This window comes from Tursiops truncatus, chromosome 14 (genome assembly GCF_011762595.2).
Source record: "Tursiops truncatus isolate mTurTru1 chromosome 14, mTurTru1.mat.Y, whole genome shotgun sequence".
Lineage (NCBI taxonomy): Eukaryota > Metazoa > Chordata > Mammalia > Artiodactyla > Delphinidae > Tursiops > Tursiops truncatus.
The window spans coordinates 7,998,965-8,016,206 of record NC_047047.1 but is presented as its reverse complement, the minus strand read 5'-3'; the positions used below and the strand labels follow the sequence as shown (position 1 = coordinate 8,016,206).

At 40.2% G+C, this 17,242-nt stretch overlaps 1 protein-coding gene across 5 annotated transcripts in view; it reads left to right on the top strand.

The window, feature by feature from the left end:
* Window positions 1-17,242, top strand: part of VWA3B (von Willebrand factor A domain containing 3B) — a 211,225-nt gene that overhangs the window by 161,184 nt on the left and 32,799 nt on the right. For all 5 annotated transcript variants that reach the window (XR_012325581.1, XM_033838164.2, XM_033838165.2 and 2 more), the window contains 2 exons: window positions 4,411-4,461; window positions 13,041-13,245. Coding sequence is in view for 4 of the 5 variants with exons in the window: in XM_033838164.2 (XP_033694055.1) it covers window positions 4,411-4,461; window positions 13,041-13,245 (256 nt within the window). In the remaining variant the exon portion in view is untranslated. The remainder of the gene's footprint in view (window positions 1-4,410; window positions 4,462-13,040; window positions 13,246-17,242) is intronic.

Sequence of the window (17,242 nt, the reverse complement as noted above, 5' to 3'; positions counted from 1 at the left end):
CCCTTCCTGGGGCCTGGCTCCTTCCGGCCTGACCTGGGAGCCTGCCTCAGAGTGTTGGTGGAGAACACAGCTCTGGGGCTAGAATCTCACCCTCTCCCAGCTCTCTAATCACCTCCGCACCCTGCCCCTCAGCACTTAATCAGTCCTTGGTGCACACGCTTGATTAAACGCTGAGCTACCCAGCTCCTCCAGGCAAGCCTATTCTTGGTTCTGGAAGCTGTGCAATTGGGTTTTAATTAATACCATGTGGTTGGGGAAAAGGTAATAAAGTACGCCAAAGTGAACGACGGGGCCCAGGCCAGCATTTACTGATCTGTTGTCATTTTGCAGCGTGTCTAGTGTGTGTTCAAAAAAAGTATAAAGCCTGACTTCTGTTGCCTGGAGTGCACGACCCAGCCCAGAGGCTGGCCTTTCTGCCCCACACCCATCATGGTCCTCTCCAAATCTCCTTACACTTGAGCCTCCTCCACTGCCCTTGCCTGAGAACTGAGGCTGTGTCGCATGGGCTCCTGCAGCTGCCTCCACGGGCTTCTCAGGACTTCTCTGAGTCTTTGTGGGCCCTTCGTTTCTCTCGAAGGCAGGCTGAAATCTGCCAAGGCTCGCCCTCCCCTGTGGGCCTGAGACTTTGCTCTGTAGTTACCCTCTTACTGGTGCTGGCCCTCTTCTCCGCCTCCCCGCCCCTGCACCAGGCAGTCCTTCCCTTGCCTTGAAGCTCCACTGCCCCTCTTCCTGCCCCCTCCCACAAGCTGTCCTCTTTCTTCCCTTCTCGCCTCAGCGCCAACGGCCCTCCCCAGAGAGGCCTTTCCCCAACGACTCTGCACCACCCACCTTGCGTGTGGCCCTTGGAGCGCTCACAGCTTCTGTACAGGCCTGTCCCTTCCCTGCGAGGATGTTGGCCCCCGAAGGCAGGCGCTGGGCTGCCTGCTTTCCCCCTGGTCTTCTCCTCTTCCTAGCAGGTGTCACAATATATATATAATATATATATATATATTTTTTTTGACTGTTGGAATTTAATTTGAATTTGATCTAATTCAAGTTTACTTATTAAAATTGATCCAATTCAGTTATTCAAAATGAAATATAATATCATTCATATTGTAATTTAATTTGCTTGACTCATTCAAATATTTGAGTGCTGTGATTACCTGGCCTGTGAAAGCCTGATGCTAGGCCATGAACTGGGGCTTTGAGGTCAGATAGCTACTTGACAGGTCATAGGACACTTGTGAGCTTCACTTGCAAGATCTGGCCCACGGGGCAGTTGTGAGGGTTACGTAAATTATATACAAAGAGCAACGCATGTTAATTATTTCCCTCTTTCATTCCCTATATCTGCTGATGCTAAAATAACCATAAATGCATGGAATGGAAGGGTCACACAGCTCTTCCCACTGAGCTGACCCTTTCCCGAGAGTTTCCAGGACAGGGACCCTTCCTTCCCAGGCAGAAGAGAGTCCTTCGTTAATGGCAAAACCAAAATACAGACATAGTAGTGATTTGTTCCAGTTCTTACTTCCAATGAGTGAATCCGGAAAAGCCTTTTAGTACCCTTAGAGGAATATTATACTATATTGTTTATTAAAATGATATTAATTTAAATATGATCATTAACATTTATTTTAATATGATTAATGTTTGATATTATTGATTGCATTAGTATTAATTATTTGGTATTAATAACTTGATGTTTATTTTAAATGAATTATTTATTTAATTTTGTTATTTAATAATATTAACATTAATATTATACAGAACAAAGCTTCCTGATCTTTTGTATTCAGTAGTGTTGAAGAATTTTGCTGGCATAAATGTCAGTTCCCTTTTCCATCTTGCTTCATCTTTCTAAAGATATGCGGAATATGAAAAGATGAAAAGTAATTAATGAAACTTAGTTTATCCCCATCTCATCCCCAATACAACATTTCTAAGGAGTTTCCCACCACAAGTAAGCCAGATATAACCCTAAGTCCGTATGGTTAGGGATGACCAAATGAGTGGGAAGTTCACAGTCCTCTGGCCAAAATAGTGACATAAACTAGCAGTTTTGGTCACACTTAGTGCCCATGTGTAGCAGTCCTTCTGGTTCAATATTTTAAGAATTGCAGAAGCAGTTTTGGCTTTGTGTGTCTGAGCATAAGCTCTGAGTGAGGATTACCAGGGTTGGCTGGATTCTGGGGTGACTTTTCCACAGCCTGTGTTGTGAATCTGAGGTCAAGGTCTCAGCCCTCAGATCCACAGGAGAAGCATCAGTTCTGGCTCAGGGACCAGGCATAGTAGCCTCTGCTTATCATCGATTTGCTTGGGCCGCTGACTAGACTTCTGAAGTGTCATTAGTTACAAGTTGCTTTGCAAATGAGCCACTCGGTACAAGTGGATTTACAAACTAGAGGTAGAGAAAGCTTCTAAACGCTACACTTAGCCAAATTTCAGTCTCCTAAAGCAAAGAGGAAAACTGTGGTTTGTCAAATCCCAGCATCCCACAAGGACTGCCCTCGTCCCGCACGCTTAGAGGCTTTCCCACGGTTGCCTTCCAGGACAGTGGAGCCGGGATTCACACACTCTCTGCTGCCCTCAGCTCACACCCACTCGCTTTTTCTGCCCTGTGTGCTTTGAAATAGTTCAGTGAAGGCGGAAAACAGAGGAATAATAGAGGTTATGGAAATACCCTCTTGGAAAAATATTTTCTGAAGAACCAAATTAAAATTAGAGACATGTCCTAGCTAATTGGACCCACATTCACCAACTGTTTCTGAGTGTCTAAGTCTCACCCTCCTTCAGAAGCTGGAGGGAATGAGCCTTAGTTATTCCTGGTCACTTTATACATATAGCTCACTTAATCCTCACAACTGCAAGGGTAGGTGGTGTTATCTTTGTTTTATCAATAAGAAAACAGTGTTTCAAAAAGTTATGTAACAGGTTCACATGGTGGCAAAGTGGAGACGCTGAAATTTGAACCCAGACCCACGTAGCTCCCAAGCCCTCATCACACCCCTAGCCTCCCTACTCTACTGCCTGCACTTTCAAGGTTTAGACTTAAAAGGATTTACAGTTTTGTTTTGTTTTGTTTTTTCCCCAGAAATGCACACAAGCCTTAGAAGCCCATTGTTTCATCAACCACATCATTAAAGAAAACCATTTCCAAATAGACCCCAAAGAACTAAAAACATCAAGAGACACAGGAGCCGAGCTGGCTTATTTCCCACTTCCTGACTCTTCCTGTCACTTACAGAGCGTTTACCTGTGTGAGACACAGTTCTGTGTGCGGTGCACATAACTTGCTCATCGAGTCTGCACTGCAGCACTGGGAGGGAGGTACTGTGATTACCCCCTTTCTACAGAAAAGTTGGCTACTGGCCCAAAGTCTCCCAGCTAATAAGAGGAGGAGCTAGCTGAGCTTTGGACCCAGGCAGTCTGGCTCCAGGGTCTGTGCTTTTCACCCCCGTGCCAGAGCCCCTTTCCATGATCTCACCAGGCCTGTGATGGGAGATCAGGGCAGGATAACACCACCCAAAGTGTGCTCCCAGAGCCCTGTGCCACGGACTCTGGGTCCAAGGATTAGAAGCATGCCTCCTGGGGAGAGGCAGTATTCTCCCACCCCATTTTATTGAAGCTTTTTTGCTTCATGGAACACCAGCTCACAACCTGTGGAGCCAGTGTTCTGTGCCCTGTGCCCTAGTAAGCCTGATTTGGGTGATGATGTAGCACTACAGAACTGGGCTGGAAGCTCTGGAAAAAGCACCTCTGATTAGTAACAAGAAAAGGAGCTGTAACTACCTGATAGAAAGCACTGGCTCCAACTTCCTCCTTCCTTCTTGGGCTGCCAGCATCTCTCTGCAAACACGTTCGGTGAGCTTTAGTCTCAGCCCTACCAGCTCTCGGTGCTGTAAGTAAGGCGCTTCATCTGTCTGCCCCTCTTAGCGGCTGCATTTGGAAAACAAGGAGATCAGGCTGGTTGATCTCTAAAGTGTGTCCCAATCCTCTTATTTATGACCCTATTAACCTTTTATTTTTGCTCTGAGAATCCAGACAGAAGAATGTCTCCAGAAGGCAGGCTAAGGGCACACATATTTTTCCTTATGAAGAAAAGCAGTGGGTGTTTAGAAATATCTTCATGCAGAGATAATGAGGAACAGTTTGTTTGCTGCCTTTTCTCAGTCCGGGTTTTACCTGATCCAGCTGAGAGCTGTGCCCTCCTTTAATATTTAGCATGATTGCCACAAAGCCCCGAGGCTTCTGCAGTGATGCTGAGCGTGGGAGACACTCACATCCAATCTCTTTGAGCGAGTGGCAATGACATGGTCCAGCGGTGGTGGTGCTGCATGACTTGGGATCTCCCTGCCCGGGGTCAGCTTTTTGTCATGAAATGAACTGTTGCTACTAAATAACTATTGTTGATTTTTTTTTAAACAGGCGCCTGAATAAAATTGTTTGGCAAGCATTATCTCAAGAGGAAAAAAAAAAGTAAGCCAGTTTCTTCTCACTTGTTAAAAATTTTTTAAATTTTGGTGAAATTCACATAACTTACAATTAACAGTTTTTAAATGTACAATTCAGTGGTATTTAAGTTATTCAAAATGTTGTGCAAACCACCACCTCCCTCTAGTTTCAAAACTTTTTTATCATCTCAGAAAACACCTTGTACCCATTAAGTAATCCTTCCCCATTCCTCTCTCCCACTTTGGTAACCACCAATCTGCTTTCTGTCTCTGTGAATCTGTGTATTCTGGATATATCATATGAAAGGAATCACATATCATGTGACCTTTTGTGTCTGGCTTCTTTTACTTAGTTAATGTAAAAATTTAATGTTTTCAAGGTGCCTCCAAGTTGTAAGCATATGTAGCATTTCCTTCCTTGTTATGCCTGAGTAATGATCCCTTGTATGTATATACCACAGTTTGTTTGTCCATTCTCCCATTGATGAATATTTGGGTTGGGTCTACTTTGGGGCTTTTATGAACAATGCTGCAAAATACGTAGACGTTTCTGTGTGGACATGTGTTCTCATTTCTCTGGAGTACATACCTAGCCGTGGATATTCTGGGTCACAGAGTAATTCTGTGTTTAACTTTTTGAGGAACTGCCAAACTTCTCATTTACTTTCCGCAACTGCATCTTTTTACATTCCCACCTCGTACATACAGCAATGTATGAAGGTTCTTGTTTCTCCACATTGTTGCCGACACTTGTTATTTTTCTCGTTTTAAAAAACTGAAGTCGGGCTTCCCTGGTGGCGCAGTGGATCTTTTTACATTCCCACCTCGTACATACAGCAATGTGTGAAGGTTCTTGTTTCTCCACATTGTTGCCGACACTTGTTATTTTTCTCGTTTTAAAAAACTGAAGTCGGGCTTCCCTGGTGGCGCAGTGGTTAAGAAACCGCCTGCCAATGCAGGGAACACGGGTTTGAACCCTGGTCCGGGAAGATCCCCTTAGCAGAGCAGCTAAGCCTGTGCGCTACAACTACTGAGCCTGTGCTCTACAGCCCACGAGCCACAACTGCTGAGCCCATATGCCACAACTACTGAAGCCCGCGCACCTAGAGCCCATGCTGCACAATAAGAGAAGCCACCGCAATGAGAAGCCCATGCACCACAACCAAGAGTAGCCTCCGCTCACCACAACTAAAGAAAGCCTGCGTGCAGCAACGAAGACCCAGTGCAGCCAATAAATAAATAAATAAATTTATATAAATAAATAATAATGTTTTGCTAGTAATATGGTGAGGCTATTTAGTTCTATATTCATAAGCAGAAATAATCGTGTAGTTTTCTTTAGGATCTTTGTCTGGCATTGGTATCAGATGAATCTTGTCCTCATATAATATATTTGGAAGTGACTCCTCTCTTTTGTTTTTTTGGGATTGAATAGGATTGATGTTAATTGATCTTTTTATGTTTGGTAGAATTCATCAGTGAGGCCTTTTGGTCCTGGACTTTTCTTTGTTGGGGGATTTTTGATTACTGATTCAATGTCTTTATTATAGGCTGTTGAGATTGTCTATTTTGTGTGAAGTCAGTTTTGGTAATTTGTGTGTTTCTATGAATTTGTCCATTTGTATAGATTATCTAATTTGAAAACATACAGTTATTCATATTATTTCCTATAGTCCTTTTAATTTTTGTAAGATCAATAATAATGTCCTTGCTTTTGTTTCTGATTTTAGTAGTTCTGTCTTTTCTCCTTTTAGTCAGCCTAGCTAAAGCTTTGCCAATTTTGTTGATATTGTCAAAAACCAACTTTTCATTTTGTTGATTCTGTTATTTTTCTGTTCTCTCTTTTGTTTATCTCTGCTCTAATCTTTGATATTTCCTTCCTTCTGCTGGCTTTGGGTTTAGTTTTCTCTTCTTTTTCTTGTTCCTTAAGGTGTACACCTAGGTTGTTGATTTGAGATCTTTCTTTCTTTTTACTAGACATTTACAGCCAGAAATTTCCCTCTGACCATTGGCTTTGCTGCATCCCATGTGTTTTTATATGTTGTGTTTTCATTTTTATTTATCTCAACGTATTTTCTAATTTCCAATTTCTAATAGTGATTTCTTCTTTGACCCATTGGTTGTTTAAAAGTGTGGTGTATATTTGTATGTATATACTTCCAGTTTTCCAGTTTTATCTCTGTTATTATTTCTAGCTTCATTCCACTGTTCTGGAAAAGGTACTCTATATGATTTGATCGTTAAAATATTTTGAGAATTGCCTTATGACCTAACATATGGTCTATCCTGGAGAATGTTGCATGTGCATTTAAGAATACTTATTTTACTGTTGTTGGGTGAGGTGTTCTATATATAAGTCTAGTTGTTTTATAGTGTTTTCTAGTTCTCTATTTCCTTTATGATCTTCTCTCTGGTTGTCCTATTATTGAAAGTGGGATATTGAAGTCTCCTTTTTGTACAACTGTCTATATCTTCCTTCAATTTTGTCAATGTTTGCTTCATATACTTTTGGGCTCTGTTGATAGATGATATGTATTTACAGTTGTTATGTCTTCTTGATGATTTGACATTTTTATTAATATAAATAATGTCCTTCTTTTTCTCTTGTAAAAGTGTATGACTTAAAATCTATTTTATCTGATATTAGTATAATCATTCCAGCTCTCTTTTGGTTATTATTTGCATGGAATATCTTTTTGCATTTTATCATGTTCAACCTATTTGTGTCTTTAAGTCTAAAATGGGTCTCTTTATAGTAGCATATAGTTGGATCATGGTTTTTTTAATCCATTCTGCCTATCTCTGTCTTTTAACTGGTGAGTTTAATCCGTTTACATTTACAGTAACTACTGATAATGAAGGACTTACTTCTGTCATTGTGCTGTTTGTTTTGTATATGTCTTGTCTATTTTGTTTCTCAATTCCTCCAATATCGCCTTCTTTTGTATTTGATTTTTTTTCTAATGTATCATTGTGATCCCTCTTCATTTCCTTTTTTGCATAGTTTTTCATTATTTTCTTAATGATTACATGGAGATTACAGTTAACATCCTAAATTTATAACAAAGTAGTTTGAATTGATATCAACTTATTTCCAATAGTGTACATTATCTCTGTCTCTATCCAGCTCCATCCCCTCTTTATATTGTTATTGTCACAAATTACATCTTTTACATTATGTGTCCATTAACATAGCTTTATAGTCATTGTTTTATGCATTTGTCTTTTAAATAATATAGGAAACAAAAGAGGAGTTACATACCAAAAATACAAGAATATTAGCTTTTATATTTACATATGTAGTCATTTTTGCCAGTCATCTTTATTTCTTCGTATGGCCAGTGTAACTTGTCTTCCAGTGTCCTTTTATTTCATCCTGAAGAGCTCTCTTTAGCATTTCCTGTATGGGGAAGCCCTACTAGCAACAAACACCCTTAGCTTTTGTTATGTGTTAACAAATGTATTAATTTCTCCTTCATTTGTGAAGGATAGTTTTGCCAGATATAGAATCCTTGCTTGATAGTGTTTTCCTCTCAGCATTCTAAATATACCATATCAATGGGACATCTCTGGTGGTCCAGTGGTTAAGACTCCACGCTTCCAATGCAGGGGGCTTGGGTTCGATCCCTGTTCAGGGAACTAAGATCCCACATGCCATGCGGCGTGGCCTAAATAAATAAACAAACAAACAAACCCTATCACTGCCTTCTGGACTTCATGGTTTCTCATAAGAAATCAGCTGTTGATCTTATTGAGGATTTCTTGTTCATGAGCCACTTTTGTTCCTTTCAAGATTCTCTGTCTTTGTCTTTGTCTTTCAACAGTTTAATTATAGTATAGTGTCTTGGTATAGCTCTCTTTGAGTGTATTCTGCTTTTCATTCACTGTGCCTCTTGGATCGTGTAGATGTATGTCTTCCATCAAATTTGGAGAGTTTTTGGCCATTATTTCATTTTTGCCAAATATTTTCATGCTTTTCTCTCTCATTTCCTTTTGGCACTCTCATAATGCATATGTTGTTAAGCTTGATAGAATCCCATATGTCCTTTAGACTCTTCTTCATTCTTGTATTCTTTCTACTCCAGACACTATGTAATCTCATTTGATCTATCTGCAAGTTTGCTGATTCTTTCTCCTGCCTGCTCAAATCTACTGTTAAAACCCTCTAATGAATTTTTCATTTCACCTATAGTACTTTTCAGCTCTAGAATTTCTATTTGGTTCATTTTCATAATTTCTCTTTATTGATATTGTCTAGTTGCTCATATATCATTCTCAGGATTTCATTTAGTTCTTTGTCCATGGTTCCCTTCACCTCTTTGAGCATATTTAAGACAGTTATTTTAAAGTCTTTCTCTACCAAATCCAGTGTCTGGACTTCATCTGTCAGTTTCTTTTTTTCCATGTGAATGGGTTATATATATACTTGCATGTTTCTTTGTGTTCTTTGCAATTTTTTATTGAGAACAGAACATTTTGGCCATTGTAACGTAGTAACTCTGGAAATTAGATTCTCTACCCTTCCCAGAAATTTCTGTTGTTGCCTGATGAAGGCTGCACTTGTCTGTTTAGTGTCTTTCCACACTGTTTTTGCAAAGACTATATTCCTTGTCATGTGTGTTCACTGAAGTATTGTTTCATCTCTGTGGTCAGCCAATGACCTGACAGAGATTTCCCTCAATGCCAGCCTCTGTCTTCATCAAGCATTCCCCTGGATACTGTAAGTATTCAACTAGATTCCAGAATTTCAAAATAGCTAATTCTATCAATAGTTGTTTTGGTGAAAAGACAAATTCCTTGATTTCTCTACTCCACCACCTTTCATGACATCACTTCCCTCCTCACTATCTAAAGCAAGGTTTGAGTAAGTTATGAGGCCTTTATTATATTGAGATAGTTTCCTTCTATTCCTAGTTTGTTGAGTGTTTGACTTTTTAATCATGAAAGAGTGTTGAATTTTGTCATGATTTTGCTGTATCAATTGAGATGATCAAGTGGTTTTTTTCCTTCATTCTGTTACTGTGATGTATTATATTGATTCATTTTTGTATGTTGCATTCCAGGAATAAAATCTCACTCTTCATGGTGTTTAATCCTTTCATAATATGCTGTTGAATTTGGTTTGCTAGTATTGTGTTGAGGATTTTTGAATCAATGTTCACAAGGAATACTGGGCTGTAGTTTTCTTGTAGTATCTTTGTCTGGCTTTGGTATCAGGGTAATGCTGGCATCATAGAATGAGTGTCAAAATGTTCCCTGCTCTTAAATATTTGGAAGTATTTGAGGAGGATTGGTGTTAAATCTTCTTTGAATGTTTGGTAGCACTCTCCATGGAAGCTACATAGTGCTGAGCTCAAGCTTGTTGGAAATTATTTGATTACTGATTCAGTCTCCTTACTAGTTATAGGTCTGTTTAGATTTTTTATTTCTTCCTGATTCAGTCTTAGTTGGTTATAATTTTATAGGAATTTATCCATTTCCTCTAGGTTATCCATTTTGTTGGTGTATAATGGATCATAGGAGTCTTTTATGATCCTTTTTATTTCTGTGACAACAGTTGTAATGTTCACTGTTTCCTTTCTGATTCTAGTTATTTGAATCTTCTCTTTTTTCCTCTTAATCTAGCTAATAAGCATTTGTCAGTTTTGTTGTTCTTTCCAGAATGTAACTCTTAGTTTCATAGATTTTTTCTATACTCTATTTCACTTATTTCTGCTCTAATCCTTACTTCCTTCTTTCTGCTAACTTGGGTTTAGTTTAGTTTATTCTCCATTTTCCCAGTTCCTTTAGGTGTAAAGTTAGGTTGTTGATTTGAGATTTTTCCTCTTTTTTAATGTAAATATTTAGCACTATAAATTTCCCTCTTATGACTGCTTTTGCTATATCTTAGACATTTTGATATGTTGTATTTTTATTTTAAAATACCTCAAGATATTTTATAATCTCCCTTAGGATTTCTTCTTTGACCCATTGGTTGTTTAAGAGTGGGTTGTTTAATTTCCACATATTTGTGTATTTTCCAGTTTTCCTTCTGCTAATGATTTCTAGTTTTATTCCATTGTTATTGGAGATTATACTTTATATGATTTTATCTTAAAAACCTTTAATACTTGTGTTCTTATATGTGGTTTATCCTGGAGAGAATGTTCCATGTGTACTTAAGAATATGTATTCTGCTGTTGGCTGGTGTTGTGTTCTGTATATGTCTGTTAGGTCTAATTAATCTATAGTGTTTTTCAAGTCCTCTGTTTCTTTATTGGTCTTCTGTTTGGTGGTTCTATCCATTATTGAAAATGGAAATTGAAATCTCCTTTTATATTGTTTCTTTCTATTTCTCCCTTCAATTCTGTTAATGTTTGCTTCTATATTTGGGAGCTCTGAAATTAGGTGCATATATATTTATGATTATCAAATCTTCCTGGTGGATAGACCCTTTTACCATTATATAATGTCCTTCTTTGTCCTTGTAACAATTTATGACTTAAAATAGTCATAATTTGCTAATTTATTTCTTCTGATTGACGAAGTGTGCTTTTGAAGCTCTCTAGTGAATTCTTCAGTTATTGTATTATTTTTCTATATATATCTTTATTGGAGTATAATTGCTTTACAATGTTGTGTTAGTTTCTGCCGTACAACAAAGTGAATCAACTATATGTATACATATATCCCCATATCCCCTCTTGAGCCTCCCTCCCACTCTCCCTATCCAACCCCATTAGGTCGTCACAAAGTACCAAGCAGATCTCCCTGTGCAATGCAGCAGCTTCCCACTAGCCATCCATTTTGCTCAGTTATTGTATTCTTCAGATCCAGAATTTCTGTTTGGTTCTTTTTATAGTCTCTATATCTGTTGATATTCTCATTTTGTTCATGCATCATTTTCCTGATTTCATTTAGTTGTCTGTATTCTCCTTGAGCTCATTGAGCATTTTTAAGACAGTTATTTTCAGTTGTTTGTCAGGTAATTCATAGATCTCCTTTCTTTAGGGTAGGTTTTCTGGAGATTAGTTTGTTCCTTGGATTGGGCCATCTTTCTCTGTTTCTTTGTATGCCTTAGTATCTTTAGGCAATATTTGGGCATTTGATAAAACAGACACTTCTCCCAGTCTTTACAGATGGCTTCTTACAGGGGAAGACCTTCACCAATCATTCTGGCTAGAGATTCTGGGACCCTCTCACACCTTTTCTGGGGATATGTCTTCTCTAGGCTTGTGCATGTCATTTCCCAGTTGAAGAGGTTTTGCCCCTGTTTTTTTCTTAGGAACCCGTAATCTCTTGCTCTCCCTGGTGTCTGTCTTTAGTACGGCAGTATCTCTGGTGCTGTAACCACCCATGAAACTTGCCTTTGTTCTCAGGTGCCCCAACCTGGCATCCAAAGTATACTGCCATTTTTATCAACATTCTGAGTCAAGTGAGACAGAAGCCAGTCTCCCGGGAAGCCCCACAAAAGACCAAAATGTTGGATACATGTTGAATAGGAGTTTTCTCCCAGTTGCTCTGCAGTGTGCCAGGGAAGGGGAGGGGCTTGGCCAGACAAAATGCAACACATGTTCCTACTCGCTTCAATGCCTACTCTTCTTGGCTTTGTGGTGCTGGAGGGCAGGTACATTTTAACTGGTTTCTAGAATTCTCACAAAGGCAGTTTGGTCTTTATATGGTTAGTCAGCGTCTTTGTGGGGGAATGAGGGCCTGGGGTTTCTCATTTCACCACTTTGCTGACATCACACCAATTTAGATTTTTTAATAAGAATTTTTGCTGTCTTCTGTTGACAAGTTTGTTTGTGGATTGAGTCCTGTGAATGTACTGGTTTAACAGTGTGCTCTTCCAACACCCGACATCTAAAAAAATGCCATGACATTTTCAACAATAAGAGAATGACAGTTATGAAATGTTTTTCCTCCCCCATGTCCCTCAATCAGTCAATCTCTGTACCCTCTTCCATGAGTATCTGACTCATAAGTACTGGGACTGGAAACAGAATCCAGGACTTGGGACCTCCACACCCCACTGGGTTCCCCTGGAATCACACAGCTTGTTCATCAGCTGATAGAAAGTTTGGCTTCTGTTCTTTGTGTACCAAAACAGTGAAGGTAGAAAGTTTAGGTCTATTTAGGCTTACAAGAGGAGAGAAGATAAAAATAGCTAACATGAGCTAATAGGAGAATTACTGCACTGAGACAAATATTTGAGTTTAGGGTTTGCTTTGTTTTCCAGAGTCACTGCTAAGCATAGTTGTGTGAAATGTCTTTGAAACTCACTGTTGGTTCTGCCAAATGTTAGACCCAGGGAGAAAGGAATGGGTTCCAAATACGCTGAAAAAACTGTTGAAAAAATAACTTACGTGTATCAAACTTCTGTAAAATCAGATCATCAAATTAGGTAATGGGGAAAAGTGCCTACCGTGACTCGGAGATGATTGTTTCTGACTTGCATAAACTACCAAAGCCAGAAGGCACGGCTGTGATTCTGTCAACTGACACCTGACATCTGCTTTGACAGATGTTTCTCAGGGGAGGGTTTACAGAAAAAACATCTTTCCATATGTTCTACTATGTTCTACTATGATCACTTTATGTTTCTCTTTCTTCTTCTTTTTTTAGGTTAGGTGCAAACAAACCAATGCGTTACTTAGAAAACAAGGCAGCTTTAAACAAGGCATTAGAACGGTTGAATTGGCCCATTTCATTGAAGGAGCTGTCAGTGCTGGAGAATGAAATCCTAGCTGGGAAAATGTATGTGCAGCAGGCCATGGAGCTCCAGGAGGCTGCCAAGAAGGAGAATCATGTGAGCAGGGCCCTTGAAGAGGTGTGTACCGTGGAGGTTGTCTGTATTTCCTCCCTCCCTCCTATCCCAAGCCCTTGCCATTCCTGTGCTGGCCTCCCCTCTCTCCCACCTCCCACTGCACTGATTTCTAAGAGTTACAGCCAACCCATTTAAGGTCTCAGGACTTCTTTCAACAGAAAGGAAATGCCATTTGATTTTACTCTGGCCTTATTTTTTAAACAATACGTGTTTTAACTGAAAAGTAAATCTAAACAGAAGTATCGTTTAGTGATTAAAAGCCTGGACTTTGATATGCGCCGGACCAAAGTCCAGCCTCAGACCTACCACCTAATCCCTGTGTGATCTTGGCCAGTGACTCTGTCTCTCTAAACCTTAGGGTTTTTTTTTTAAATCTGTAAAATAAGAGTGTTAATAGTATCTGCCTCATAGGCTTGTTACGGAAGCAAAATGAGCATTTAAAGTACTTAGTATTGAAAGCTCCCCACATAAGTGTTTGCAATTATTATTACTAGTAAAACAGACCTTCTACAAGGAAAATTTATTTTCTGGCAGCCATATTATTTATTACCACTTTGTATCATTTACTTTTAATTGTTTCTTTTCCTTGAATAAATTTTACACAGAATTGCAGTTAGAGTATCCATAATCATTTTATGGTCTGCTTTTCAACGTCTCATATATTTTCTCAGTGTTTTTGCTGAATCATCAGACTGATATTTTTTGTGGTTACATAATATTCCATGGTGTGTAAATGCCCTGATTTGTTTAACTCTTCACTGGATGTTGGACATTTGAGGGTTTTTTCCAATTTTCTTCTCTTTCACATCATGTTTTATTGCTTCTATAGTGCATATAGTTGAACTATTTTGCTAGGATAAATTCTTAGGTGTGGGATTCTTGGACCAAAGGACATGAACATTTGGGGGCTCTAAATACTTGCTGCCTGTGTAATATCCTCTTTCTGACTATAGTAGGGTGCGTGTAAACCTGGAACAGTTCATCCAGAATCTTACTGAGTTCTATATAATTTTAATATATTTACCATATGATAGTCTAAAAGATATATCCAAGGAACTGACCTTTGAGATTCATCTTTTTTGATTTCAGTCTTTGCTAAGTGATACCAGCTTTGCCTGGTTTTAAATTCTGTATTTGCTGTTCTAGATTCTTGTGTTTTATTTGCTTATTTTTATTTAAATTTATTTTTCCCCTGCAAATGGCTTTTTTTCCTTCAGTGTAGAAAGCGATTTCTTTTGTGCAGAGTGCAAAAGTTTTATCATATCTTTATTTATATTTTTGTTTTTATTTATTTATTTATATGTATTGGGGGGGGTCGTTTTTATTCAAAGTGACCTCCTCAAAGAGTTGTTCAGTCTTTCCTTGGAAGGCACCATCTGATGACCCCAAACATGTGGCTGTATATTGGCCTTCCTCACGTAGGTGCCCTGTAAACACCGAGAAGACTGAATTCAATGAGTTAAATCCCTCTCCCTGGAAATCTGCTCTTCTTTTCCTCACGCTTCTTCCTCTCTGTTCTTTCATTTATTCGTTGAAATATGTATGAGTTCCTGTGAGGTACCAAGCCCTATTCTAGGCACTAGAGGTACCTCAACACATGGACCAGGCCCCACTCTTATTCTAGTTGAGGTGAACAGATAGGTTCTAAATGATGGACTTTCGCATGTTGAGCTCTGGTGACATTACTGCCTAACAGCAGAATTTGCAAGCATTATTCTTTTATCTGTACTTTATATTAAATGTTAAAATGGGAAGTGTTGCTAATGAAGTGGAAAGAAGCCTCTTGTGTTTCAGAACGTAGTGTAGTCTCCTGAATTTGTGGGAACCAAAAGCTCATTGTTCATGGGATGTGAATTATTTGCTCTGTTTTTTTATTCCCTTGTCCACAGAGTGGGAATTAAAATAATTTCCACAATTTCTTCATCCAGAAACATTTGTTCACTCCCGACCATGGGTCAGATTCTGTCCTTGGCACAGGTGGTCTCAGCCTGCCACATTCTTCTTTCTTTCCTTGGGGCCTCCCAAGGTGACACTATACATTGGACACAAAATAGGGGTTTGTTAACAGCAATGGAGACATGGATCCAGCCTAGTGGAGGAGACATACTGGCATAGAACGTAACCTATGTGAGAGCTGAGGTCTTGTCTGGCCTTACTTGTAGCTGTATCCATAGCTACATTCACTGAGAATGATGCCTGGCACACAGTGGACACGCAAAAATATTTATTGAAGGAATGAGACCCAGATCCTTATAGCAGAGTATTATAAATATGACAACAGAGGCGTAGCCATAGAACAACTGGAAGATGGGAAGAAGCGAACGATTCTGGCTGAGGCGTTGAGGAGGTCTTCATGGAGGGGATGATTGAATTTGGTCTGGAAGGATGTGTAGGAATTTGAGGGGGAGAGTGTGAGAAATGTTCTGAGTGAGAGAAACTGTTTGTGCAAAGGCAGGAAGGTGGAAAGAGCATGGCATGTTCACCAGGGGCGTGGCAGGAGACAAGACGGGAAAGGGAAGATGGCCCCAGAATACAAGGAACTTGGAAATCTCCCCTAGGATCAGGAACCAAGCCTGTAGGAAGTGGGTACCAGCGAGGGCTTTTCAGCAAGTGGAGGACATGAGCAGATTTGTGTCTTGGAAAGATTTTTTTGGCAGCAAGATGAGGCTCAGTGTAGGGGGGGAAGACCAAAACCAGGTGCAGCCTCCACTGAGAGGTGTTGAGTCCTTGAGTCAAGCCGGTACAGTGGGGAGGGAATGGGTGAAAGAGACACCAGTTGGTGGAAAGTGAATGTGTGGGGTGAGCCAGAGGGCAACGTTGAGGATACCCACAAACTTCCCGTCTTGGACAACTGGGAGACAGAGGCATGGTTAGCCACCACATCCGTGTCACCTCTGCTCCGCAGAGAGACAGCCCCTCTAAACACCCTGTCATTCTCTAACCCCTTCCCACATTTTTGTTTTCTTCACAGCACGTTTCACCACCTGACATCATGTACGTATTTGTTCATCATCTGTCTCCTCCGCTGGAATGAGGGTGGGACTTGGTCCGTTGTGTTCTGGGTATACCTAGTGTTGCTGCAGTATCGCGTGGCACCTTGTAGGCACTCCCAGGTATTCGAATGAATACATGAATGAAAGAACAAGAGGAAGAGGTACCATGGGAGGCAGAGCGGATTTTCAGGGAAAGGTAACTCACTTTAGGTCCTCTTGATCCTTAGATGTCCACAGGGCATCCCGGCGAGAAAGCCCGATAGGCAGCCATGTGTTTGGAGCTTAGGAGAGAAGTCCATGTTACAGAGATAGATTTGGAGGTCATTTGAGGTGCTGAGAAAGGAAGAGGAGACTGTGGAAAGGGCCAAGACAGGAAAGCTAGAGGAGCAGAAGGCGCAGGGTAGGGAGCTATGATGTCAGAGCCTGAGGAGGAGAGATGGCAAGAGCCCTGGGTCTGGAGTCAGACAGACCTGAATGCAAGTCTCAGTACTTCCAGATGTGGACCTTCCTTAGGCACTCTAAGCCTAGATCCCTCATCCTTAAATTAGAAAAATCATAGTAGCCACCTGCAAGATGGTTGTGAGACAACGCGCGTAATATGCTGAGTACAGCGTGCCACGCTAAATGCTCAACAGGAAATGCCCTCAACCCACCTTGCCCCTCATTGCTATTTCCGTTGTTAAAATATTACTGAGGAGTTTGGAAAGTCAGACAGGATGATGTCTGAAAACCATTTGATTTTCAAGAGGGAGATCGTTAGTGATCTTAGCCAGAACAACTTCGGTGGCATTTTGGGAGTGGGAGCCAGTGTGCAGAGGATGGAGAAGTAGAGAGCAGTGGAGAAAGTAAATACAGGAAGTGCACTTTTTGTTCAAGATCTTCCTAGAAAGCAAAGGAGAAACAATGGAGGGAACTTGATGTGGGAGCCAGAGTGAGGAAGACATTGAGTTTGTGTGATGGTATTGATGGGTCCACTGCTGCCCCCTTTCTTGGTCGGGGGCTAAGGC